Below are 26,474 nucleotides of genomic sequence, written 5' to 3' on the forward strand. Positions count from 1 at the left end.
AGTGGCTGCGAATCAGACGGCCTTTGCTCCTGCTGTATGTGTGGCCAAAGCAAAGAGAATGTATGTATAATCTGTCTCCACACTTGGTCAAATACATATTTTATCCATTCATAGCCAAAGTGGGCTGGGCAGTGGGGAGCAGAGCTGAGGGAGCATGCACATACACTGCAGTGTACACAATGACGTCCTTTCATATTTGTTGTGCTGTTTGAATGTGATTGCTGTGTGTGTTGAAGGCTGGATTTCACACTGTTCGAAATTGCAGCTTGTGGGTGGGATTGAATTTCATTTTGAGTAACAAAGATTCACTTTCTACTGTGAGCTTGTATAGAAATGTGTTAAGTCAGACTCTGAAAGTATTTCTGCATTTGTAGAGGGACAATAAAGTTAATAGGCTGAAAGAAAACTTGGGAGGGAATTGGCAGTGTGTCACAAGACGCCTCCTGAGCTGTGCACAGTGCAGAGCTGCAGCACTTTGTTCAGGGAGAGAGCGGGAGAGAGAGAGGGAGGGGCGCAGTGTCCAGATGGAGTTGTGTTTATGTGTGACTCAGTGACTGCTGCTGGGAGCTGGCTGTGCTGCCTGACTGTGTGCATGTGCAGAGGTGAAGCTCCATCTGACCCTGTCCTGAAGGGGCTACTGTTTGTGCTTCTGTGGACACTCTATGCGGCTCAAGGTCAGAACAGCTCCACACTGCATGAGAGGCGAGCGCACGTTCCACCGCTGTCATCACTCTGGAGTATAGTTATGGCGGCCAGGACTCTAAGGAGGATGTAGGCCTTCAGACTGTCACTTCTCAGGCTTGTCCCGTGAACAGTGGGAGCGGAATGGGCCCAGCGTCCTTGCAGCAAGAGAGACACACAAGAAAAGATAAGCCTAAAGGAGAGATGGACAGTTACCACAGTCTTTTACAAGCTTCCTCTCAGCTCCAGAGCACTCTGCAGCGTGAGTACACACTGCACCTAGTCCTCAACTAACCTCTGTTAACCGCTCAAACAGGATGTTCCTGTAGTACCACAACATCAGAATAATATGAAATAAATGTCATTCCAAATGGATGTTTTAACTAATGTATGTTGCATCTGCACTCACTACAAATTGTTGCTCGTCAGAATTATTGATGTGCTTATTCTTGCAGCTTTGCTTCCAGCGTGGGCCATTGCAGGGATTATGTCAGCTATTTTAAGCCAACACAGATGGATGTTTTTGCTCATAGTAATGATTTGCTCATAGTAATGGTTTGCAGATCGTAGACAAGTGAATGAAAGGCATATTTCTAATCTCTAATCAGCAGTCGTGTCTCGGGAAAATAATAATGTTCCTTTTAGTAGTTGTGCAAAGAGGCTTTGGCTCTGGTACAAATTCCAGCAACTACAATTCAAAAGGTCGTATATGGCTGACAGCCTGTAGGGTCAGCTGTCTGCAGGCCTAATGTGATTACTATAGGGACTTGGCGGCCTGAATTATAGTTAAATTGATGGACCACTGCATTCCTCTATCACTGCTTGTGGCTACAGACACTGCAACTAAATGTGTACTAATACCTGCTAAGGTAGTGCATCACTGTGGAGTATGAGCCAGTGAGCCTTTGTCCATGTAAACAGGGCACATGGGGTAGAACAAGCCAAGTCTGTGATGTGTATCACTGTTATTGATGGGTTGGCTGCTCTGTCCAGTGATGGATTAAAAGAACCGTAAACCTTTCATACTATCATTTTATTTATAGTGTTTAAATTAAATATATAAAGGGACTTGAGACATAAGTTTGAGTCATTTTAAGTTACTCCAGTGTAATCTGTGTCTAAATTCACAATTCACAAAATTTGCAGTTTGCTCTGAACATGTAGAAAAAATCACAGAGATGCAGAGGTACAAATGTTTGGGCTAAAGAATCACCTGAAAACCATGGGCCTGGTGTGTTAGAAGGACTACACTGGGCAGTGCTGGGAGACATGGTTTGTTAACATGTCTGCTACACAAACTGCCACGATTAGTGACTCGCACGATACAGTGACTGTGTTACATAAGGCATCGGCCTCTTAAGCTGTATTTGGTGTAAAATGAGTAAAAGTAGATGATTGTCAGTGTTTGGTCAACAGTGAAACAGTAGAGACGGAATGTGTCTAAACTACACAATATTCTCAAAGAACTTGCATGAGTCTGTCATAGGCTTAAGTTTCTCCAGAAAAGGTCACAGCCGCATTATGCTCATGAAACATACATGCGGCCGTCCCACTCTCTCGCTCAGCATAGAACACATATTCATTACATTCATTTCAGGCCAGTCTCCTGAGCCTCTAGTGTCTCACAACATCACAGATATAACAGCAGAAGCGTGACTGAAACTGAGCCTTCTCTACGTCACATGAACATGTGTGTGTGTGTGTGTGTGTCTGTGTGGGGGTGTCTGTGTGTGTCTATGAGTGTGTGTCTGTGTGTCTATGTGTGTGTGGGGGTGTGTGTGTCTGTGTGTGTCTATGAGTGTGTGTCTGTGTGTCTATGTGTGTGTCTGTGTGTCTATGTGTGGGGGTGTGTGTGTCTATGTGTGTGTCCGTGTGTGTCTATGTGTGTCTATGTGTGTGTCTGTGTGTGTCTATTTGTGTGCCTCTGTGTGTGCACGTGTGTCTGTCTGTGTCTGTTTGCGCATGTGTGTTTGTGTGTGAGTGTGTGCGTGGTTGCGCATGTTTGTGTGTGTGTATGTGTCTGTGTGTGAGTGTGTGTGTATCTGTGTGTTTGTCGGGGTGTGTGTATGTGTGCATCTGTGTGTGTCGGGGTGTGCGGGGGTGTGTGTGTCTGTGTGTGAGTGTGTATATTTCTGTGTATGTGTCTGTGCGTGTGTCTGTGTGTGTTTGTCAATATGTGTGTGTGTGTTTGTTAGTGTGTGTGTGTGTGTGTGTGTCGTCCTCCTCGTCTCTGTTTCAGACATTAAATATTGATCATCAGCTCTAAAGATGTTTACTGTCAGTTAACACAATTAAGGTAAAACAAAGTCAAAGAGTAAAATAAATAGTAAAGTAAATAGTTTTTCTGTTGTTCATTTAACTGCGACGTGTGAATGACATTGAACAACTTTAAGGTGCACAGTGTAACGTCGCTGCTGGAGGGTTCACCACCCACTTGTTTCATGGATGTTATCACTTTGAGAATGTCCTCTGTGTGCATAAAACTTATCTCCATGGAGTGATGCCAACAGGCCAAGCTACGGGTCAGATCTATGAAGAGGCGAGGACTCTCATTCTTCACTCTCACAGTGAAGAATGTTAACTTTTTTGAGATATTTCGAGCAATAAAAACATCTGTAAAGAAAATCATGCAGTATCAGATATGTTTAATGTGACTGTGGAACGCAGCAGTCACATCCCTATGGAAACAGGCAGGTAGTAGTCCCTCTGCTAGAAAAGTTACATAGTGCCCCTTTAAGAGATTTTTTTCTTATTACCTCAATACACACTTTTTAAGGTCAACTTGCTCTAATTGTACAGATGACACAAGCACAGTCCTGAAGCGTCCTGGTCAAAGTGTTCGACAATCACATCCACACGCTCTACAATACTGTAACTTAAAACTGAACTAAATAATGACGTTTGAGGAAATAGATTTGAATTAAACCTTTATAACTTAATGGGAAACAAGTAATGCATTTGAATGTCCTCAAAGTCTACAACTAAACTGCATGATTTCATTAGCAGCCTGCAGAGGAAACACAACATGCTTAGTACAAAAAGTTTCCCATGTAACTGCATTTATCCCTGGAAAAGGGTCTGATCTGCTGCAGATGAAACTTGAATTTTAGTGAAACTGCTTTTTGAGATATTGAGATAGATCAGTATTTAGTTCTTGTTTGCATCTACTCGTATCACAGTCCTTTAGGCTGAAAATGGTTGGATGAATGTTCAGTGACGGCTCTAACTGGTTTTATGGTGTATCTTGACACAGAGGTGACGGTCCCTGTCAGCATGAAGGAAGTAGGAGGCTTCATAGAGAAGCAGGTGGCCTACTTGTCAGGTGAGGATCTGCTTGAAAGTACTGTCATGAGTATTTGTCTTAAGGTAACTCCTCCCCCGTGTATTATTTGCAGGGGGCCGTGGGGAGGACTCCAGTGTCATAATCACACTCCCAGAATGCTCAGCGTTCAGCGACATTCCTGAAGAAGCTTTAGCCAAAGTCTTTACATACCTCACACTCATTCCCCGGTAGTTTTTCTTCTGTATTCACCTCCCTTTTCTGCACTGCACCAAACTCCTGTCCCGCTTCACTCAGCCTAATGCTCCATCTATAGCCCCAAATCTCACTCACATCTGAAACTTAATGTGGATAAGAGTCAATAGTCGAGTGGGTCTACGACACTGAAAACAACTGTTTGTACTTAATTAGCGATGATCGTTACTGCACATCACTGCATAATTACATGTTTCAATGCTCTCTGTAGAAAAAGGCAACCTGGAGTCAAGTTCATCATCATTTTAGATCGAAGACTGGACACTTGGCCGTCCATTAAAACTGCACTTGCAAGAATATCAGTGAGTTTTACATGTTTTACAGTCAAAACTACACATCAGTGTTTCCAGTTGGCTCTGTGCCACACTTGTTACAATAACAGTGAATTGTATTGATTGTGCGCTGTCTGTGGTGCTGAAACTCACATGAAAGCGCAGTGCAAATGTTTAGATGCATCTTCTCTCCAAGTTTATTACTGCAAACGCGTGACTCAGCACAAGCGGCCGGTGATGACGCGGGGAGAGCGGGGCTGTAGGGGAGAGGGAAAGTTTGCAGACAGAGAAAGGGCAGTGGCGGAACGTAGGAAGTGAAGGCATCGTTTACCTGCTACTGCAACCGGAAATATGAACATGGCCGGGAACACGAGGACTGACTGCTTTTACCGGCCCCGAATGCCGCGGATGCACAGAAGCCCGGTAATGAGCGACGTTTGAGCATGACGTGGTGGAGTTTAGCGGGAAGTTTTGGGGCGTGCGTGCAGACTGCGGGCGTGCAGACTGCGGCAGAGGCGCTGGTAGTTGTAGCTCTGCAGTGCACGGTGCTGTGTCATGCTATTGTCTGCACTGTGCACGGGCGTTGAAATCTAAACCAGCCGCTCATGCACGTTTATTCTGAGGCAAAACACATGATTATTGATCCTGTGATGGCTTAGGAGGGCAGATGAAAGTCACGGGTACTATAGAGGGTACTATAGAGGGTACTATAGAGGGTTTATCACGCGCGCAATTTCTGAACTGTGAGAACATTGAAAAGTAGCCACATCCTTTCCTGATGTCAGTGGCATATTACATGAAGTACTTTAATGCCACCAGTGTTTGTGGAGCTGTGTAAAAGGTCACTTCATTTTGCAGCTTGTTGGATTCTGTAAATGTGCCATAGATATGAGTTTTTGCATAAACATTGTAATATAATAATAACAACAATATAACAGTATGTAATAATCTTTTCAAAATTATTAATTCAAAACGCTGAAATAAAAGAGACTTGTGTCAGATAAGTCACAAGGGAATAATGCATCACAATATGTAAGTAGTATTTAAAAACTATATCTTGGCTATATACAAAAGGCAGAGTAATAAAAACAGTGAGGATGAGTAAATTTTCTATTGCATAAGGGCAAGTTGTACAGTTGTATGGAATATGGTAAAAATCAAAGGATGAAACTAAAATAAATGGTTTTAAATGATGATGTTTTAAAAGCTCATTACCTTGTTCACATTTTAACTTATTTTAACTGTTTTTGAGGCATCCTTTCCCGGCAACCTTCACCTGGTCCTGGTACTGAGGCCCACCAGCTTTTTCCACCGCACTGTCACCGACATTGGTTTCCGCTTCAGTCAAGAGGACTTCATGCTTAAGATGCCAGTAAGGAAGCTCCCCCTCAGTTACCAAACATGTCCACCGCAGGGTAGGCCTCCATCGTGTTTTTCAAACCTGGCAACATGTAACAGAACGTATCAAATAATCTTATGGGTTGTGCTAAACATAGGGAAAAGTTTGTATTTAAAGTATTTTTGTGTTTTTTTAGGTGGTCATGCTGAGCTCTGTCACAGACCTACTTCGCTACATTGAGGAAAACCAGCTCACGTCGGAGTTTGGAGGCACATTAGACTACTGCCACAGCGACTGGATTGTGTTACGAACAGTAGGAAACACACAAACGTCACGATTAGCTCATGTCTAAACCGTGATTAAAATGTGCTGTACTTTGTGGAACAGGCCATTGAGAGTTTTGCTGTGACCGTGAAGGACATAGCTCATATGTTACAGACTTTTGGCACTGAAGTGGCTGAGACGGACCTACCAAATGAAGCAAAAAACACTGAGTGCCTTCTTGAATCCCAAACGAACAAATACAGGAAACTGAAGGTAAGTGTTCATACGTAATATTACAGACAGATAGTATATGGTTTGAATGATCTGTAACCCGAAATAGAGCTGAATAATGCCCAGTTATTCATGCTTTTCTTGACAGGATGCAATCAGAACTGTGTCAAAAGAGGGCTGTCATCTGCTCTCAAATCTACAATCCTCTGGCAAAGGAGACTCTCACTGGGATGTGCGGCTGGACACAGAAACGGTGCAGAGGTAAAGAAAGTGCTGCTGTACAGAAACACATCAAGTCAGATGAATTTGTGGAATATTGGTCTGGTTAGTAAAGTAAACAAAAGGGTGGTTAGTTATGGTGTTGATAAAATATGTGTACAAATAAAACTTATGCTCAATATGCAGCAATGAAATGAACCCAAATACCATTACACTACGTCTATTTGCTTATTCTGGAGCAAAGCAGCTTCTTAGATTAATGATGAAGACTAAAATACTAAACTAAACTCCTGGGACCAGTTGAGCATGAATTTGCTTTAAAACCACATTTATCAGCTTCTTCACTGTCCTGTGCATTTCAAAGGAGGAGGAGACTCGGAAAAACACTGTGATTGGGATACAATTTGAGATTTACTTTACTTATTAGTGGGATATAATATAATATGAACTACTAAACTAATTCAAGCATCAAATGTATTTCACTTTTTGAGGTCTAAACTACAGGGTTTGTTTGTTTTATACATGATGAGACAGGAGATCAGCCTTTGAAATGTGCTGTTTATGACTTCAAATTTATGTTTGATTGTGATTAATCTTACTGCTCTATCTGGAACATTGTGTTAACAGCATATGGTTACAATGTTTTTCTTATATGTCACTATCCTTTAGACTTCTAACTCAGCTCAGAGACATGGAGTCTGCCTTTGATGGTTTCTTTGAAAAGCATCACCTGAAACTACATCAGTACCTACAGTTATTGAGATACGAGCAGAGCTTCCAGGAGGTAACACTGTGTTTCCTTATGCCATCAAAATCACTTTTATTTATTGATTGTATTTACTTTATCCCCACCACTGTCCTCAGATGGAGATGTGTCTGGAGCACCTTTTGACTCAGGAGAAGGACCTGCCTTCATCTGTTGACAATCTCCCTCAAGCAGAGCAGGCTCTTAAAAAGATAGACACACTCCAGTCAAGTGCAGTCGTATGTTATTTGTTGCTAACGTTTAACTAAATAAGTAAGTTAAGTGTTTTACATTTATATGAACCTCCCTCAGGATGTGATGTCTCGGGCCCAGATCATAATCCTTCATGGGCACCAGCTGTCTGCCAGTCACCACTATGCCATGGCTCTCATTATGCAGCGCTGCAACGAGCTGCGCCACCACTGCGATACTCTGAACGCTGCTCTTAAAACCAAACACACCCGTCTACTGCAAGCCCACCAGCTGCTGCTCTGTCTGGGAAAGGTATTATCACTGTAACACTTACAATTAGGAAGGAGTACCATGTCTATGACTATTTTCTATATATGTCTGTTGGGCTCCCCCTGTATTTAGGCCCAGACGTGGTGTGATGATGGAGCTTATCTGCTGGCTAGTCAAGTTGGAAATAAGTACCAGTCTAAAGAAGGAGCTCAATCTGCTCTAAAGGATATTGAGAACTTCCTGCAGGGGGCACCGTCAGTACTGAACTCGGGACCTGAGATTGTAGCTATTGAATATGAGGCTGTTATTACTCCACATCTGCAGGTCGACAATGGGAACTTTGTGATTGTATTAACTGTGTCTCTAAACATCCAAGCTGAACATATCTCTTTTGTGCATTTTCAGTCTCAAATACAAAAAACTTTTGAGAAATATGCAACAGTGCAGCAAATGATTCAGAATCGACAGAACTGCTTAAGGAAACTGGCAGACAAGCACATACGACCGGTGCAGCTTGTGGCGCCAAGAGCTGAGAACTCTCCACGCTCCAAGTCACCTCTCTTCTCTCCTAAGAACAGTACGTACATGTTAGGAAATGACCACTATAATATAACACAAACAGACCTGGAATGCAGCAAACTTCCACAAACAACACACAAACACTACTCTTTCCCCAGTCCCCTGATACGGTGTTGAATGGTCTGATATAAGACAGGTCTTGACTGTCTGCTCCCTCTAGTTCTATATTTTCCTTTAGGCTCTAGCCCTGAATTAGCACATCACAGGGGTGTAGTGAACTGGCTTTAGGTAGTGCTGAGAAGGCTGCTGGGTTAACAGGAGCCTTAACAAACAAGCTGAACAAGTGAGCAGCTCTAATCAGTCCTCAGGGACACACCTGACACGTGTGTTAGTTAGGCTCCTGCAGACATGCTCTGTGCTTCATATACATTAAAGCACCTTTCATCTCTTTGTGTCTTGAGGGAGGTTACTCAGAGCTCACCATACAGTGATACCCAATTAGAACTGTGTGCTATGTTTTTTAAAATTTTATTTCATAAGCTTCCATTCAACAATATTGTCACTATAAAAGGATTAATATCCTTTTAACATTTCTGCATCCATGTCTCTAAGGGTTTTATACACATTAATTAGATTAAATACAAGAAAGACAATGAGGGTGATTGGAAAGGCTTTTGAGGCTGCCTTCAGAACTCCAGAGAACAGCCTCTTAAGATGGGAGATGAAGGGGAAAGTGGTTAGCTTTGATTGACTTGATCTGGTACATGCATACACGCATGCATAAAGATCTCTGATGAAGATGTAACGTGGCACATGGAAGCGTCCAACCCTCACATGTGCATGGACTCTGTGGGGCTGGCCTTGTGATGGAGAATTCTGCTGCTCAGATCAAAAGCACAGAACCAGCAGTGCCAAAGCACTCATCTAATGCTCGCCTTTAAATCTGCACATACCTCACCTTGTGAGAAGCGCTCTATTACTGATGATGATAGCAACTGTCAGTCATTAAAGATTAATATTTTATAACCCACATAACAATGAAAAGGTCATGAGGGGGGCACATGAAAATCTATGACTTGCTAGTTCAAATGGAGCAGTTAGGAAAAATAATTGTGTGTGAAATACTAAGCTCCTAAATGAGCCCTACCCTTTGAGAATAGGTATGTGCTGCACTCTGTATGAGGCTGTTTTAATGAGCTGGGCCTGATGTGGCATTTACAGGTGATGGTTTGAAGTTCACATTTGACCTTTCACTACCTGGAAAAAGGACATCAAAAAAGGGCATCAACCCTAGAAAGGTAACAATGCAGTCTTATATAGTTTGTGTAAACTATGACATTTCATTGCTTATGGGACCTAGATTGAAGTGATCCACGACTACCAGGAGAGCCGGAGTTGTTTGTCATACAGTGTTGAGGGAGAGGACAGCCTAGACGTCCTAAAGCGGTGAGCAGGAGGTCCTCACCATCTTGAACTCACTCCTGGATTCTCTTTGTTCATGTGTAATGTTGCCTTGTGGCTATGTTTGTGTCTCCCTTGTGTTTGTTTTGTCTGCGTAGACGTGTGATGAGGGAACTCATAGAGACTGAGAGGATCTATGTGGAGGAGCTTCTGTCTGTGCTGTTGGTAAATAATTTTTTGTGTTTCTGTTAAAGCCGCGTACACCATGTTTATTGTCTGCTTTTAAACATCCCAGGGTTATAGAGCTGAAATGGAAAACCCAGCTCTGTCTAGCCATCTGCCTCTGGATTTGATTAGCAAGAAAAACATTCTCTTTGGAAATATGCCTGAGATCTACAATTTTCACAGCAGGCAAGTGAATAATGATAAAAACTGGCTTTTTAAAAACACCATCACAACCAATGGGATTTGGGTGTATGTTAATAGCTGTAATAATGACTTCACATGTTTTATTGCTGATAAATGTAATAATGCTCCATCCCACACTAACTATTTGTAACTGTACTGTTGCATAAATGGCCTGTGTCTTACAGTTTGACTTTGTGATTCTTGTTCATAGGGTTTTCCTACAGGATCTTGAAGCTTGCCTTGAGACCCCAGAAGCTGTGGGTGCCTGTTTTCTAGAGCGGGTAAGACTTACACTTTGTTCTTGATACATTAAAGACAAAGAGACATGTATTTTTAATTGCTCTTGATTCAATTTCAGAAAGACTGTTTTCAGATGTATGAGTGCTACTGTCACAATAAACCACATTCAGACGCTTTGTGGAGGCAGTTTTCCGACTGTGTATTCTTCCAAGTGAGTTTGACTCTTATCACAAACTGTTTACCTGGTTTAGTTCTGTAACACAGTGACCCACCTTTTTATTATTATGAAGGAATGCCAGAAAAAACTAGAGCACAAACTGGGCCTTGATTCTTACTTACTAAAACCAGTCCAGCGCCTGACTAAATACCAACTACTCCTCAAGGTGAGCTCCATTGTAGGTTTTTATTGTTTAAAACATAACTTTTAAATTGTATTTACTGTTAAGGAGCTGCTGAAATACTGTAGCACAGGCTCTGAGGGAACATCAGATCTGCAAGAAGCTTTAAATGCAATGTTGGATTTAGTCAAGTCAGTAAACGACTCCATGCATCAAACAGCCATCACAGGATATGAGGTAAAACTCTTGTGCTGATGGGTGGATGAATGACAAAATAACATATTCTCTATGAATTATACTTGTTGGTGCTTACAGGGAGACCTGTGTGAGCTGGGCAGGATGCTAATGCAGGGGTCCTTCAGTGTGTGGATCAGCCACAAGAGAGGTGCCACCCGAATGAAAGAGTTTGCTCGCTTCAAACCCATGCAGAGGCACCTGTTCCTCTACGAGAGGGCCCTGCTCTTCTGTAAACGGCGCGAGGAACACGGAGACGGCTGTGATAAGACGCCTTCATACAGCTTTAAACACTGTCTCAAGGTGCGCTGTCTCAGAATGCTGTGTGTGAGAGTATTACAATAAATCATTTTGATCTGATAAATACACAGTGCATAGTCTGGCTGTAACTTTGGACCTACACTTTATTCGATGTTACAGTGTTAGTTTATCAGTATAAATGAATGCATCGAATGGTATAGTTTGATCTGTGTTCACAGAGAATATTGTTGACAGTTTAGTTGACTGTAAATGAATGACTGACATTATTCTTGTAATTAAATTATGAATTACAACTGATTTCAGATCTATTGCACTCACTGTCAAACTCAAGAGAGCTTAGTATTTTAGTGACAGCAGCAGCTCCTGATCTCTCCTTGAGTCTGATGGAGGAGGTGTTGAGAAGGGTGAACATCTGCTGATAGATGTTACATGATGTAAGGCTGCTGTATGATGCTTCTGTGTTCCTGCATTGACTGTATGTCTCCTGACAGATGACTGCTGTGGGAATCACAGAGAATGTAAAAGGAGATGTCAAAAAGTTTGAGATCTGGTACAGCGGCAGAGAGGAGGTCTATGTGATTCAGGTGAAGGCATATACCTGCATCTCCACTAAAAAGTATTGGACTCAAATGTCTGCTGCTGTTTGTGTTTGTGTGACAGGCTCCTACTCCAGAGGTAAAAGCAGCATGGCTGAATGAACTGCGCAGAATACTAACAAACCAGCAGAAGCTCCTTAGAGGTATAACTATTTAATGTGCAGGGCTTCGAAGTGCATTTGCATATTTCAATCAATCACTGTCAATAGCATAATAAAGACGCTATATTTATATTAATATATAAAATGAAATTATTATTTTACAGATGAGGCTTATCAACACGGCCCTATGTGTGGACTCATGCAGCTCTCTCCAGCTCTGTCAGAGAGGTCAGGCTCTTCTTTCATTGGGTTTGTTGAAGGGCTTGCGTACATTTAACACTTATTTTCAACACAGCTTCTTGAGTAGTGTGGGACAGTGTATGACAAAGCTCACTGTGTCCAGTGCTGTTTGGTTGCCTCTCCCTCCTGCTCCCCTTCCCCCCCTGCAGGGGCATGCGTCCATCCAGAGGGCTCCCCAGGGGCTGTGTGCCGGGCCTGGCTGTGTCTCTGTCTGCAGACCTGTTTCTGTGCCTTCGCTCCCGGAGCCCCCGGCCCCGCCCCCACCCTCACCGCCACTGACCTGCCCTATCGCTCAGTGGTAACTTAGTTTGGCTCTCCTCGCTCTGGCATGAACCTACAGGCCCTGCTTAGTGCCAACCCAGAGCTCCTGTGCATTGTGTCACTTGCCCATTATTAAACCTCCATCCTGGTTCATACCAGTGCGCTTTTCCTAATAATATAAACATACTTTGTTTTTCATCTATTACCATTCATAAATACGAAGGACATTTCCTTCATTACTTTCTTTAGCTGCTGGTAGTACAGTATCAGGCTCAAAGATGTTTTATTCTGCTGCTGTATTTTGAATGCATCTGAGTCGTAGTCTCTGCACGTCAAATCTTTTGTTGCATTGACATATAACATAACACAAGCCTGCCATTACAAGAGAAAAGAGGCTTGGCGATGGTTGCTCTGTGTGGCTCTGCTCCAGAATGGTGCCTGATGGTAAGGCTCTATCACAGGGTTGATCCTGGACACTGGGCATGTGTCGAAGGATGGTCTCTGTGAGCTCTGTGTATGAATCACTATGATGCAGTAACAGACCTCTTTTGGTGTTATTCTTACAGCAAGCAGCAGAGGGCATCGGTGAGCTCAGAGGAAACAGAGTCAGGCCGCAGCAGTCCAGACCCTCAGCCTAGTTCTCCAAAACAGCAAAATCGCAGGAGTGAGTTTATTAAATGGACACTTAAAACAAAAATGAAACAAGTAAGGCAGATACTTAGTAGCTTGTTGATGTCAACAAACTGTGTTGTGCTGTGACTTTCTACATTCAACCATTCAGGCTTAATTTGGCCTGAAATTCCTTTTACAGCAAAGAATCTCCTGCAAATAAACTAACTACTGAGACTGGCTCTTGCTTCTACTATACTAATGGCACAGCTGCTAAGTGGCAAGAAAGTCGTGGGTTCAAATCTGGCTGATGAGTGGGTGTTTGAGTGGCTGTTGGGGTGTGTTTGGGTGGCTGCTGGGTGGGTGTTCGGGTGAGTGTTTGTTTGGCTGCTGGGTGGGTGTTCGAGTGGCTGCTGTGTGGGTGTTTGCGTGGCTGTCTGGGTGGGTGTTTGCGTGGCTGTCTGGGTGGGCTTCAGACAGGTTGCCCCAGTGGCATTGAAGAGTGGGGCCAGTGCAGAGAATAGTTTAGTTAGTTTAGTAATAGTTTGTCTCATAAGGGATTAATAAATTCACGTTAATTTCAGTAAGGGGAAGTGGTTATGGACTTCATGGACAAAATATTTACATGAACATTTGTTCAGGGCGAACATAAAAAACTTGTTTTCATCACAAACATTTTTAGGTTGGCCAGGAGCTCATCACACCACAGACACATGTGAGGCTGTGGACGAGTGGTCTGCAGATACTGATCCTTTCCAGCTGTGTGACTCAGAGGCAGCTTCTCTGCTGACACTGGTAAAATTCTACCAAACAACAATGATAAAAAATAGATACATTTATGAATGAGAAGTGTACTTTGTGTCTCAGACCCCAGGCAGTTATAAGGCTTTGGCAGACTGTCCTCAGAATGGAACTAAAAGCATCACCATCAAGTCTGGAGACATCCTTCAGCTGCAGCAGGAGGACAAGCCCAGTCTATGGTGAGTAACTTTCTCTGACCCTGCACAGGTAATTTAAAAGAAACTACTACAGTCCACAGTCTCAGATTCCCTCGATCTTAGCATGTCGTTATCAGGCTATCCAGAATATAAAGTTAGCCTTTACCAATCAATTCAGTTTCACTTTATGTCACTCAATTCAATTCAACTGAAAAAAACAATTAGGATTTTAAGTCCCTCTCATTCCTGTTCATAATCATACCGTTGCATTTTGAACCAGTTGCAAACTGGACCGGACGCCAACAGTCAAACACTGATATAACAAATGTGTGGATTTTGTCATGTTTTGGATCAGTCCAGCACTTCAAATTATGGATTGAATATTTCAGTTTCATAGTTTCCTCCTCAAATATGACATGCTGATCTGACTGTTGTAGGCTTGTGAAAAACCTCAGCCAGCAACAGGAGGGCTTCATGTCCACAGCCAGCTTGCAGTCAGTGTTGGTACCTTTTGCTAGAGGTCAGTCATGCAGACTAGGAGGTGAGTTCCTCTCTTAAATATATTGTACAGTTTAGTTCTATTGTTTGAGTCATGCTTTTGCTGTTGTAGAGCCTGCTTCTCTAAAGATGAGAAAGCTCAGCTCTCCATAGACTGGATGCAGTCTGACCGTGAATTGTCTGAGGAGCTGAGTTTGAGCTGTCTGCTCTTTCACTGTGGTGCTGACTGGGCTTTTGCTGTAGTTTACACATAAAGGCAATCCTTGGACAATCAACAGCCGAGCTGTGAACACTGACTTTGTTACTGAATCAGAAACACACTGGATGTTTTTGCTCCAGACCTTCTTTTTCTGACCATTTTTCCATTGCAGCTAATTCTCAAGAAGTCTATTTGTATTTGCACATCTAAGATTTTTTTTACATGTTTTATATTTTTCTATGTAAATTATTTTAAAATGTATTCATCAATTGCTTTTCAACAATTTAAATGCCAAATCACTAATATCATAGTGCATTTTATGTACTTGTTTTTCTTCACAGTTCGCAAAATAATATTAGCTTTAACGTGAGCTCAGAGATATTTACGAAGCACTTTATTAAGATGCATAAAAGGCCCTGTCTGTCTTTTCAGACTCTATGCACGGGTCTGTCAGTTTAAAAGCTCTCATAGAGTGTGTTTACTGCTGTATGTGAGTGTTGTGCTGCAGAGGTGCCATGCCCCCTGCCTGTGGCCAGCGGTGGGTGCGTCACTGTTGCTTTAAACCAGTAGGACTGGAATTCTCCAGCCCTCACTCTGGTCCTGATACTAACTGTTACAGTGGACTCTTCTTACTCCTCATCACTGAACTGTTAGACTGAGCTCTTCAATTAAAAGGGATCATACAGCTGACATGAAATATACCCTCCGCGTTGAACACTTAATTAAATATTGATAGCAGTCTTAGATGAATTTGCCACATCAAATCGAGACCCCAGTTGGAGGGATGCCTTTGATTCACATCGTTTGATATGGAAATGAGTTTTTAAAGCTGCAGGAAGTGCACGCCATGCTTTTCCTATGTTGTTAACTTATTTATTATTTTTGCTGTCATGTTATTTCTTGATGTTATGTTGAATGTGTGCAGCCCAAATGGTTGTCCTGCTTAGTTTCTTCCTTTTTGCTTCTCTCCAATTTATTATATTTCATTCTATTAGACAAATCCTAATGCTGCAGATTTTGCACAATTTTTATTTCATTTTTAGAAAACAAAATAATATGCTTGAAAAGTGATGAATTCTTCTGAGCCAAAAGGCCTGCACCTGCTGCTGATTGTTAATAAAAAACTGCACAGCAAATGATCTGGAGCAGTTAGTGTCTTACTGTAAATGATTTCATCTGGCTTTTTTGTACTGGACAGATGCTGTATTATGAAATAAAAATGTATTTGATAACACTGAGATGTAGATCCTTTGAATTGATTGTGATTCATGAAAATCATTTTGAACACACAGTTTACTGCTGCTATTCAAATTACTAGAGGGTTTATTTTAACAAAATATGAAATTACTTGGCGTCCGATTTATGTCTCAGTAACATTGTCAAAGTGATCATCCACATCAGATTCCAGCATGTGTTTGGTGATTCCCATCACATACTTGATCCAGTTGTAGTAGTACGACACTCTGGTGTAGACCCCGTACTTGCCCTTTTTGGCACACTCCTCCCCCCAGCTCACAATGCCTGTCAGAAACCACGTGTCCCGGTGCACATTGGCATGTGGACCCCCGCTGTCCCCCTGACAAGCGTCTTTGGCCTCGTCGAAGTAGCCCGCACAGAACATGACGGGGGTGATCCTGGCGCTGCTGCTCTCTTTGCATTCGGTCCGGTCGGTGAATGGTACATCCACCATCTGCAGGACTCTGGACATGGAGCCCATGAAGCGCAATCGGCCCCAGCCGCTGACTGTAGCTGGAGAGGCTCTCTGCACTAGAGCCTCTGTGAAGGTGCGGGGCCCCACACATATGGGCCTCACATTAGAAGAGAAGGAGATTCGGGTCTTTAGATATAACAGGGCGATGTCATGATTGTACAGGCTCTCACTGGCGTTGTATCGTGGGTGTATGTAGCGTTCCAACACTTCATGATTCTGCTCTGTGCCTTCTTTGATGGAGAGGTCAAGCTCCCCTGTGGAGAAAAAAAAAACAAAACAATAATTTCGTCTTTTGATATAATATAGTAACACAAGTTTAGTCAATAGACTTTTTCTCTCTTACCCACTCGAATAATAAAGGAGTCTTGAGCCTCCACTAAGCAGTGAGCAGCAGTGATAACCCACCGGCGGCTTAGAATCGACCCTCCACAGAATAAGCGGCCACTTGAACGGTCTATCAGGGCGACCTGAACACACAAGAGAAGGACAGTTATAACAACAGTACATGTGTATTGCTAAGCTGGAGTTTCCCCATATAAGCTCAATGTTCAATTTACATATTTTACAAACATGGTAGAATTTTCTAGATGAATTTAATTATATTAATGAGTATACATGACAGACTTGCAGACATCAAGGCATTGCTTCTAAATGTATTACATAATAATAATTTAAGTGATTGATTAGAAATAGAAGAGTTTACAATGCTGTGCTGCCCTCTACTGTCCTGCTGGATTCTGAACTGCTGTTTAATGTGAAAGCAATGCAGCTTTTATTACTTTGAATGATGTATTGTATGTATGACATTATACAAAATTTGATGTCAAAGTATCAATATTCACACTATGAATCCCCCCATATGCATTCAGCATCAAGCTACCTCTTTGAAACAAAGGTACTGCCTCCTCTCCCTCTGCTTGAGGTCTGACACAAGAAGTTGTTTGGTGCCACTTTAAGCCAGTAGCTTCTGGTCTGTCTCTCTGTCTGTCCCAGATTATCCTTAAATATCCCTCAGACATGCAGCACATATCAAAAGATGACACTCTCCTTTTATGGAGTTGTGAACTGCCGTGCCTCACAGTCACGACAACAAGATGTCCTGACTGTGAGGCACACAAATACAGATTTTATAAGAAAGGGCAAAGCTGGCTATATTTCCTAGGAAAGCTAAGGTATTTTAATGTAAACAATAAACTGCTGCATATGTTTGATCAGTTGGTAATGGCAGTCTCAGAAAAAGAGATCTTAGGGGACTAGAAAAACTAGGTCTGATTCAACTATAGGTAGTTTAGAGACTGGTTGAGGTAGTGGAGCAACAGACACTCAACAGGATGGATGCTATACTGAACAACATGCTGAACTCAGCTCTTAAATAACAGAGAGCAGACAGTGAATGTCTGAGATCAGTGAGCTGCAGAAAGAACTCCTTCTGCCAAAAGACTATACAATAAAGAGGTTTATGGCAGATGAAGATTTGAAGAAACCTACAATCTAAATTTCCCCTTGGGGATAAATAAAGTCATTTTGATTTGATTTTGATTGATTTTGATGTGCGACCACTAAAACACAACATCTGAGCTCATCTCAGACTGTTAGATTATCTCTCGTGTTTGCACTCCAACTTTGTTTTAGCGTGTTGGACTTTAACCCTATTAATAATCATACACTTCATGTGTTTTGGCATAAGCTTTCATGTGATGTCTTTAATATCTGGATGTTTCTGAGTGGCGTGCATCTTACCTGCCAAGGGATCTCTCCTTCAGAGGCTATTTGCCCCCCTATAATGCGTTTGATTGCTCTTCTTGGTTCCTCAGTTGGGGGTGTTGTATTGTTGAACGTCGCGCTCCTTGGCTCTTCAGTTGGGGGCGCTGTATTGTTGAACGTCATGCTCCTTGGCTCTTCATTTGGGAGCATTGTATTGTTGAACACCCATTGGGGCAGTTTGATAACTGGATAAGTGCCCATAGATGTGTTGATGTCCAGAGAAGGCACTGCTGGCATTGTGGTGATGTTGTCTTTGGACAACGATCTCCGACCTCTGACCTTTATCAAATCTACCTGGACTGTCCTACCACATGGGAATTCATCTAGAAATAAAAATAACTTAAAATATGAAAGTAACATATAATATATAAATAAAATATTGTTGATGTGATAGATAACATGTACAGTGTGTTACCTTCTGGTTCGCAGTCCATCCCATTCTCCTGCAGAGTATAACCCAGTGCACAAGAGCATTTGGCCCCAAAGGTGCCCATAGACTCACAGAAGTGCATGCACTGCCCATTATTCACATCACATCTTCTGGCTACAACTATAGAAAATATAGAAATGGATAGAACAAATTCAAGAAGGCACATGCATGAACAAAAACACTTTCATCACACAAGTCAGCCAGGTGTTTTCAGTGTAATACGGTGTGTGGATTTTTGTTTAATTGAACTATTGTACTATAAAATAATAATTTGCACAATTATTGTCTTTCAAATGTATTTTCACAGAACTCATCATTGAATTTTAAATGTTCTTATTTTGATGATTGATTTCTTACCTATCTCACAATGGCGTCCAGTAAAGCCAGTGCCGCACAGACAGGTGTAGTAGCCAATGAAGTCTTTACATGTTCCCTGATTCGCACATGGACTAGATGCACACTGGTTACCATCTGAGACAACACAAAAATGTACCTGTTTCAGCATCATAATAATGCACCACCCTTAAAGAAAAGTAAAAAGATATATATTTTGATATATAGACTATTATAGCCATTATGACTGGAATGGGCCACACGGGGGACTAGTCCCCCCAGACAAAACAAGAACATCTCTGGATGGCAGACCCTCCACCAGTTACACGTGCACTTTTAGTTGAATCTTTACTATGGACCCCTGGCCTGGGATCCAGAATAGTTCTGTAAAGTAAAGTTGGAAAAGTGTGTCTTCTTGGCTGGCCAGGCAAATGGATCCCCCCAGGACAGACACTACAGCAGCTGCTAATCTACTGCCTCCACTGCTACAGCTCACACTTATGAAGTGAGTATAAAACAGTTTTCCTGACAGTGTGTTTCGTACCTATATACAAGGACCAGAACTCCATCTACAAAACACACAGTTAATGCACTTCAAACAGACGAATATTTTATCCAGACCAGACGCCCGTATCCACCGTTTTCTCGTCGTTCTCGAAGGTCTCTCTGGCCTCCTCCAGGTCACACTTCTCCTCTATACACTCTCTCTCCAGGTTTCCTTCCAACACCTCCTCCAGGAGCCCGGTGTTGTGGCGTTTGTGACGCTGTAGCACGTCGTGTGCGCTCTGGGTCGTCAAAAACACAGTCTCTGTCACCGGGGCTGGGGCAATAAAAAACATATTATCCAACAGACTTAATCAAAACAACTCTTAAGAAAGATGCCGAGTTGCGTTTTTTTTATTTATCTTTTTACCTCCAGAGATGAGTGAATTACACACGAGCACAACAGATAATTGTTGCAGTAAAAATGTAGCCATTTCAAACTGTTACTGGCTTTTCGCCTGTCAATCCAAAGTACAAATCTTTTATTTGTTTAGGCCTACTGTTCTGCTTTTGCTGTAGTTATCAATCTAAACCACAAGATGGCGCAATTACTTCATTCTATTCTGGCAGTAGACTCAAGGATCTCATGGTGCCATCATTTCAAATCGAGTAGACTATATTACTTCACATTCCAGTGATCATTTCTAATGTTTGATGTGTCTCTATCATTTGTGTACAGTAGAGCAACACTGTGAGAAACTGTTATGCACTTTAGTAGGGCCAGTGCTTTTACCCTGTAGTGTCTCTGGACCTGTGCATGTTTCTGGACCTGTGCATGTTTCTGGACCTGTGCATGTTTTTGGGACCTGTGCATGTCTCTGTGCATGTTTATGGACCTGTGCATGTCTCTGTGCATGTTTATGAAACTGTGCATGCTTTCTGGATCTGTGTCTGCTTTCTGTACTTGTGCTTATTTTCTGAAACCTGTGCATACTTTCTCGACTTGTGCATTTTTCTGAACCTGTGCATATTTTCTGGACCTGTGTGTACTTTCTGGACCTGTGTGTACTTTCTGAACCTGTGCATATTTTCTGGACCTGTGTGTACTTTCTGGACCTGTGTGTACTTTCTGGACCTGTGTGTACTTTCTGGACCTGTGTGTACTTTCTGGACCTGTGTGTACTTTCTGGACCTGTGTGTACTTTCTCCCAGTTCCACACAGGCCTTCTTGGCGTGTTCTGACACAGATGATGCTGGAGTTATGATGTAGTAGCTCTGCTGACTCAGGGACCACAGAAGGCTGAAGTACCAGGGCCTGCAGCTCAAACCCCCCACAGGGACTCTGCACTCGTCTTCAGTGTTGGCGACTATCACAACCAGCCATTTATATTTCAGCAAATCGTTAAAGACCTCAATTATTCATAGTGGAGTAAATAACACTGTCTGCTTGATGTAAGGGCCTTTATAGATCATCCCCACGATCAGGACTGGATTAAAAAAGGGGGTGACTTTAGCTGGGAGACGTGTTTGGGATTTCCAATAGCGGAATCTTTTTTCAAACTTATTTCCTATGTTGAAAAAGGCAAAATATTGAAAATGGTGAAGACGTTTACTTGTATAGTCAGTCAGGATTGTGGAGTGCATTCAAATGGTGAGACAAAGTTTGTGAATAATTAGTTTTTAATGTTTTGCCCAGTGATTAAAGGCTAAAAATTTAAATAAAAAGAAAATATGCACAGATGCGCAGCCTTTGTGGGATGCCAAAAACCTAATGTAATAATATTAACATAAAGAACAGCCTCCACGTTTAAGCAGGGACAGTGATGGTAGGAGTTTTTCTACCACTGACAAAGGGTTTGAGCCGTGAGTGATGAGGCCTTATATACACATTTATACAGCTGTACAATAAATCACACTGGTCTATTGATTTACATCCTCCTCCCTGACGTCTCTGTCTCCTCTGCTTTTTGGCACAAAGTCACAGACACATAGTCAGATCCAATCAGAGCTGTCACTAGTGGATTCAGAGAGACACCCGAGACTTCCTCACTCATGTTGATTCTTAGGTAACTTGTCTTGCACTTTTGAACTTTGAAATGGGAAAGAAATATTTATAGATTTGCTGGAGCGTGCCACATGAAACATACAAATCAGCGCATTGTTTTTGTTGTTTTTTAATCATTATTATTATCACATGATTTTATTTTTTTTTTACCATATTTTTTGCCAGACAGGAGAAAGGAGTTTTATTTAGCAAACAACACAATCACCATTTGAACCAGTTTAATCCATGTTTGTGTAAAATTAAATAATTAAATACTTAGATAAATAGATAGATAGACACACATATTTTTGTTGTTTTCTTTCTCTTTCCAGCGTCACATTGATATGATTAAAGTCACTAGGGGGACTAGGTCGGGCTATGGGATGAAATGTACTTATTTAGCAAGGGCCCAGTTTACAGAGGGACGTTCCTTTTGTCTCTCATGTGCATTTTTCATACGCGAAACATGTAGTTTGGACACACTGAGATGGTTTGTACCCAGGGCCCAGACTTTCGTGCTACACTCCTGTCTAGTCCTGTGAAGCGTGATAGTGCAGTTGTGCTTTTGGCTGTGAGATGTGCAGCCAGGCTTCATGACAAGTGTAAGTGTATGGCTCCTCTGAATGTCAGGAGCTTCCACAGCACTGCTCCAACAGAAATGATATCTCTTTATGATAATGTGCTTTTGTGTTATAATTCAGACAGCTTTATAGTACTCAGTGTGCCTAATGAAGACTTCACAACTAGAGGACATGGCACTTTGTCGGCTGCAGTGACACGTGTACATCACATCCCTTGACTTTGTGACAGAAGAGATATAAAAATGTGATGTGTGGAAGGGTTAAGTCGATTAGGTGCTGTAAAACATAATAGAATTATAGCCACACCTCCGGACCGTGACCCCTCTGCTATAAATAACCAGATGACCCCAGAATGACCTCTGCCTCCCAGGTCAATGTGCAGAGCTCCATTCTGAGGTGATGAGATGAATGACCAAGTTTAACAGTCCAGGCGCTGGTGTTGACGAAATCCATCACTTTTATGAGCAGCTGCTGAAGCTACGGCCACCTCCAGACACAACTCATGCCCCGACTACACACAGGCCGTTCGTTTATGGAAGTCCTTGGTTTCAAGCGCAGTTCTATAGTGTGATGATTGCTTCACTATTTGGTTTGTGCATTTGTCATGAACGTTTTACATGTCATTTCCTTGACACAGCCAAACAGGTACATTAAATTACTTATTGTTTATGTTGTTTTTTGTGTGAAAACGGGGTATTTCATTTATAAATCCGCAAATCAAGACAAAGAGTCAATCAGTAGTGTTTGCTTTGTTTTGTGGCTTGGAAACAGCTCCAAACGTTTCAATGTCAGAAGTGGTGAGTCCCCAGTGTCTTTTCATGTTGAGGCCGGTCATTGCTTCAGGTGATGATGCACTTTTTGGGCCGAAAAGTCCTGTGTTCAGCAGAGAGCATGGAGGTGACTGCCACTGTGCAGCTCCAGACCAACTGTTGGGTAAACGTGGGAGAGTGGAGTGGGCTGATGTCCTGCTGCAAAGGTCAAAGGGCACCACAGACCACAGGCACAGTATGAACACTGCTCACTGACATTTAGATGGCTTTAACCCTCACGAGCACTCACACTCAAAACAATCAAACGTTTGCCAATTCACATATCGTATTTCAAATGGGATAAAACTCACATCTGAACACAATGTGGTATTCAACCAGCGCACATAAAATACAAAACAGAAAAATAAAGAAAAGACATATTCGTACTCGCAATCAAGTGAATGTTGTGACCTGACTTTAACTCAAAATGTTCAGTCCTTAAGTCTATGAATGATACGTGTTGGTAGTTTCAGTAGAAGTAGTTAATACTTTAAGACACTTTTATGCCCCTGTATTTTGTGTAAATATATTTCACCTTTGCCCTCCCTCTGCGTGACCTCTGACCCCATAGCATAGTGGTCATTCTGCACTTATGTTAATCTATCAAAGACTTAAAATATCCCTTCACTCTACAGAATATCTTATCGAGGAGCCTCATGATTTAAGTAAAGTCAATAAATCAACTAAATGTGTTTTGGTGTAGTTTTTTGTTTCTTTTCTGAGTTATGATAATATAAAGTTAATATTAACTGGTGATACTAACAATATAATACACCAAGATCCATTTAAAAAGTCTTTAAATAACTTGGGTTGATTAAGGAGATGTCACTTCATTTTGTACTTGGGATATGTATATTTTTACTCTTCAAAGCAGCAGCACTCAGGGAGACACACTGTGCTCTAAACATCTCAGGGAAGATCTGAGCATGTCAAGAAAGTTTAAAGGGGGTCCTGTTTCTGCTAAAAATAGAAAGCTTATAGATCCAGTAACCATCAGCCCCCAGGTCTGTTCCCCTCAGTGCCACGGAGAGCAAGAGCTGCAGGAGATGTGACATGAGCCCCAAGGAGAGCACACTGACTGGACACGCCACTGAAAGACTGCGCTGAAGAAGTACAGTGGTTATAAGAGAAGAAGCAGACAGCAAATAAGTTTTCTGATCAACTTTAAACAGCAAACTTCAACTTTAAAAGGTAAAAATGTGTTACTTTTGTCTAATGCATGTGTTATAGTATGATTAAAGCAGGTGTCAGTCAGTCAGTGTTGTCAGAAACCTGCCATGTTCCTTCACAAAGCCGTGAGCAGAGCAGATTTATGTGCCCAAAAACTTTTTTCAAATGGTTATTGTTAGAAATATCAGTCTACTGCTCCAGTGTTGTGTTCTGTGCAACTACTCAGGCATTAATATTGTTAGGAACCTAAAATACATGATTTGTTTAAATGAATTGTATGTCTAATGTCAAACAGTGTTATTTTGACTTAATGATTGAGCCAGTCATTATTCTCTGTCCTTCCATCATTATCATCACACAGAGAATGAACAATATGATGCAGATGTTATAGAGAATAGAGTGTGCGTGCGCGTCTCCAAACGTGGTCACCTCCAAAGACATCTACATGGACAAATCCCTCTATCACGGCGCGGATGGAGCAGTTTTCTCTCTCAGACTCAGAGCCACACTGGACTGGAGTCAAACAGCACGCGTCCGCGCGGCGGTGTGAATGTGACGCCGTGACTGGGGGAGCGCTCTCACGTCGTATCCTGTTGATTCCGTTCACTGTGCGTGCGTTTACAGAAGCACAGCCACTGTAGGGTAGCCTCAGACGAGGGGATTCACTGGATGGCATTTCACGCACGGTTTGTTTGTAGATAGTATTTCAGCTGTTGATTTTGTGTCGAGCTCGTATGCGTAAAAACATAGAGCCCTAGCTGAGGTTTTCGTGGTGTTCTTTGCGACAGAGAAGGCCGTTATTTTGTTCTATTCATAATAACTAGATTAATGGTGGGAACAGCTCCTTTCATCAATGTGCATTGATGTAGCGGGAACCGCGGAGGAGATAAGGTAAGAAGATATGATCCAGGGGCTAATCTGTGCGCCTCGGTGCTTTGACTATAGTGAGGTTTTTGTTGCGTGGTGTGGGATTTCGGACGACATCATCACATATCACTGCTGGGCAATTATACGCAACTTGTGACCAGAGGTCCTCATGCGCTATTGTCTCCCAGTGATTCCACTACAGAGCACAATGTGAGAGTAACGCCGCGCTTTTCTTTACAGAAACCTTATCTCAGCACCGGGAATCTCTGGGAAGGATTTCATTGAGGACGGTGGGCTCTTAAAAGGATATCGATTCTTGTCTAAACCGGGACTTACACATCCAAACTGGGATCTATGAGCGGCAAAGTGGCGAAGCCTAAAGAAGACAAGGATGCTTCCAAGGGTAAGAGGAAAACCCTTCCTTCTGCATCAGTAGAAGTAGGACTGTATTAGATTTTGTATACCACATCTCCATCATTCATTTTGCATGGCACCGGAGAGATGACTGAAATAACCAAGCAGCAACAGAGCATCCCCAGCACGATGCATGTGAACCGCTGCTGTTTGAGAAAAGAGCAGGTGCAGCTGCTGTAGGCCTATGCACTGCACCATGTGTTGCCTTAGACCACATGCATTAACAGCCACACACATCAAACAAAAGAGGAGGGAAAGATTTGCTTTGTATTCAGAGCCGAACGGCGCCAGTGAACATTTTTGAGCCGTCGCTTTGTGTTTCTTTTGCGCATTCAGCGAAACATCTGCACGGCGTAAAGCCTCGCTCCTTCTCGAAGCCCCGTTTATGGCTCATGGCGTCAGAAGCAGCGTTTTAGCCCCAGAACAGGGAAGTCAAGGAAGTAAACTGCCTTTGCATTGCCATGGAGACAGAACGGAGACGGGGTTGCCAGAGAAACGTGGCGGGACTAATCAGTCCAGGGACGAGCACGACACTTTACGCACTGCCACACACGTTACGCCACCTTTGTCTCTCTTTATTTTAAACAAAAAGAAAAAAAAGAGGAAAAAAATACTCACGTAGTCCTATATTAATTTGCATTAATTGCAGGACAAATGACCTGTTTATTGTTGGTTGTCTAGTTTGAGTCAAGTGAATCATAAACAGATGAATATTCTATTGTTGTTATGTAATTAGAAGCTTGATATTTGCCTGGCTCTTTACTCCATTAGCTCATCTCATTGTCAGAGGAGCTCAAGAGAAATCACTTAACACTTTCAGTGGTATATTATGGCAGCATGACTTAATAATGTGTGTTCAATGCAATGTACACTGTGGAGTAGAGGGTCTGTCATTACAACCTGTTATATTCATCAGACAGACACTGATGTATTTATATAGAAATTAATATGGCAGTGCATCATTGATTACTACTTGTTATTAATTATTTTCTTAATGAATACTCTTCGATCAAAACCAAGCGTCCACACAGAATGTCTGTTGTCAGATTAAGATGGCATGAGTATGTCCAGTGCTGCTGACATAAGAATACCCAGGGGAAGAGATGTGAGCATTAACCTCTGCTTATCACTATCTACCTCTAGAAATCACTGCATTTGTTGAAAGATGACTCCTTTAAGTCTTTAGGCAGCACAATCTTCAAAAGCAAATACTTTCAATAAATGCCAGAAACAAGGCTCTTGATGAGTTGTCCTGCAGCGAGGGTCAGCAGGTGGCA

The 26,474-nt window shown here is 42.2% G+C and overlaps 3 protein-coding genes across 7 annotated transcripts in view; 2 read left to right on the forward strand and 1 right to left on the reverse strand.

Moving 5' to 3' along the window:
- Nucleotides 1-575: 575 nt before the first annotated feature.
- mcf2a (MCF.2 cell line derived transforming sequence a) lies at nt 576-14,837 on the forward strand. Of its 3 annotated transcripts, none has more exons than XM_033973821.2 (30): nt 576-943; nt 3,935-4,003; nt 4,077-4,191; nt 4,428-4,518; nt 5,741-5,860; nt 6,024-6,140; nt 6,215-6,364; nt 6,471-6,583; nt 7,211-7,325; nt 7,406-7,525; nt 7,599-7,790; nt 7,881-8,072; nt 8,154-8,325; nt 9,489-9,565; nt 9,628-9,713; nt 9,827-9,893; nt 9,964-10,079; nt 10,288-10,357; nt 10,435-10,527; nt 10,607-10,699; nt 10,763-10,891; nt 10,970-11,191; nt 11,641-11,733; nt 11,810-11,888; nt 12,011-12,074; nt 12,914-13,011; nt 13,639-13,751; nt 13,824-13,936; nt 14,332-14,435; nt 14,505-14,837. In XM_033973821.2, the coding sequence occupies exons 1-30, from the start codon at nt 826-828 to the stop codon at nt 14,543-14,545; spliced, it is 3,342 nt and encodes a 1,113-aa protein (XP_033829712.1). In that variant the 5' UTR covers nt 576-825; the 3' UTR covers nt 14,546-14,837. The 3 variants fall into 3 exon arrangements, with proteins under 3 accessions (XP_033829712.1, XP_055080738.1, XP_033829713.1); XM_055224763.1 differs by having other exon boundaries at nt 6,266-6,364; XM_033973822.2 differs by lacking the exons at nt 576-943; nt 3,935-4,003; nt 4,077-4,191; nt 4,428-4,518 and adding an exon at nt 4,829-4,911.
- Nucleotides 14,838-14,914: 77 nt separating this feature from the next.
- Nucleotides 14,915-19,847, reverse strand: f9a (coagulation factor IXa). The gene is made up of 8 exons (XM_055224764.1): nt 19,743-19,847; nt 19,468-19,649; nt 19,374-19,398; nt 18,854-18,967; nt 18,482-18,616; nt 18,043-18,389; nt 16,646-16,769; nt 14,915-16,556 (listed from the first exon to the last, which is right to left on the reverse strand). The coding sequence occupies exons 1-8, from the start codon at nt 19,804-19,806 to the stop codon at nt 15,952-15,954; spliced, it is 1,596 nt and encodes a 531-aa protein (XP_055080739.1). The 5' UTR covers nt 19,807-19,847; the 3' UTR covers nt 14,915-15,951.
- Nucleotides 19,848-23,754: 3,907 nt separating this feature from the next.
- The window catches only part of fgf13a (fibroblast growth factor 13a), a 65,972-nt gene continuing 63,252 nt past the window's right edge, over nt 23,755-26,474 (forward strand). For 2 of the 3 annotated variants that reach the window (XM_033973857.2, XM_033973859.2), the window contains exons 1-2: nt 24,527-24,807; nt 25,024-25,186. In XM_033973857.2, the coding sequence (XP_033829748.1) occupies nt 25,138-25,186 (49 nt within the window). In that variant the 5' untranslated portion in view covers nt 24,527-24,807; nt 25,024-25,137. Of the gene's footprint in view, nt 23,938-24,526; nt 24,808-25,023; nt 25,187-26,474 lie in introns of those variants that run through there. The other variant, XM_055224808.1, reaches the window with a different exon arrangement.

This window comes from Periophthalmus magnuspinnatus, chromosome 10, assembly GCF_009829125.3.
Source record: "Periophthalmus magnuspinnatus isolate fPerMag1 chromosome 10, fPerMag1.2.pri, whole genome shotgun sequence".
Classification (NCBI taxonomy): Eukaryota; Metazoa; Chordata; class Actinopteri; order Gobiiformes; family Gobiidae; genus Periophthalmus; species Periophthalmus magnuspinnatus.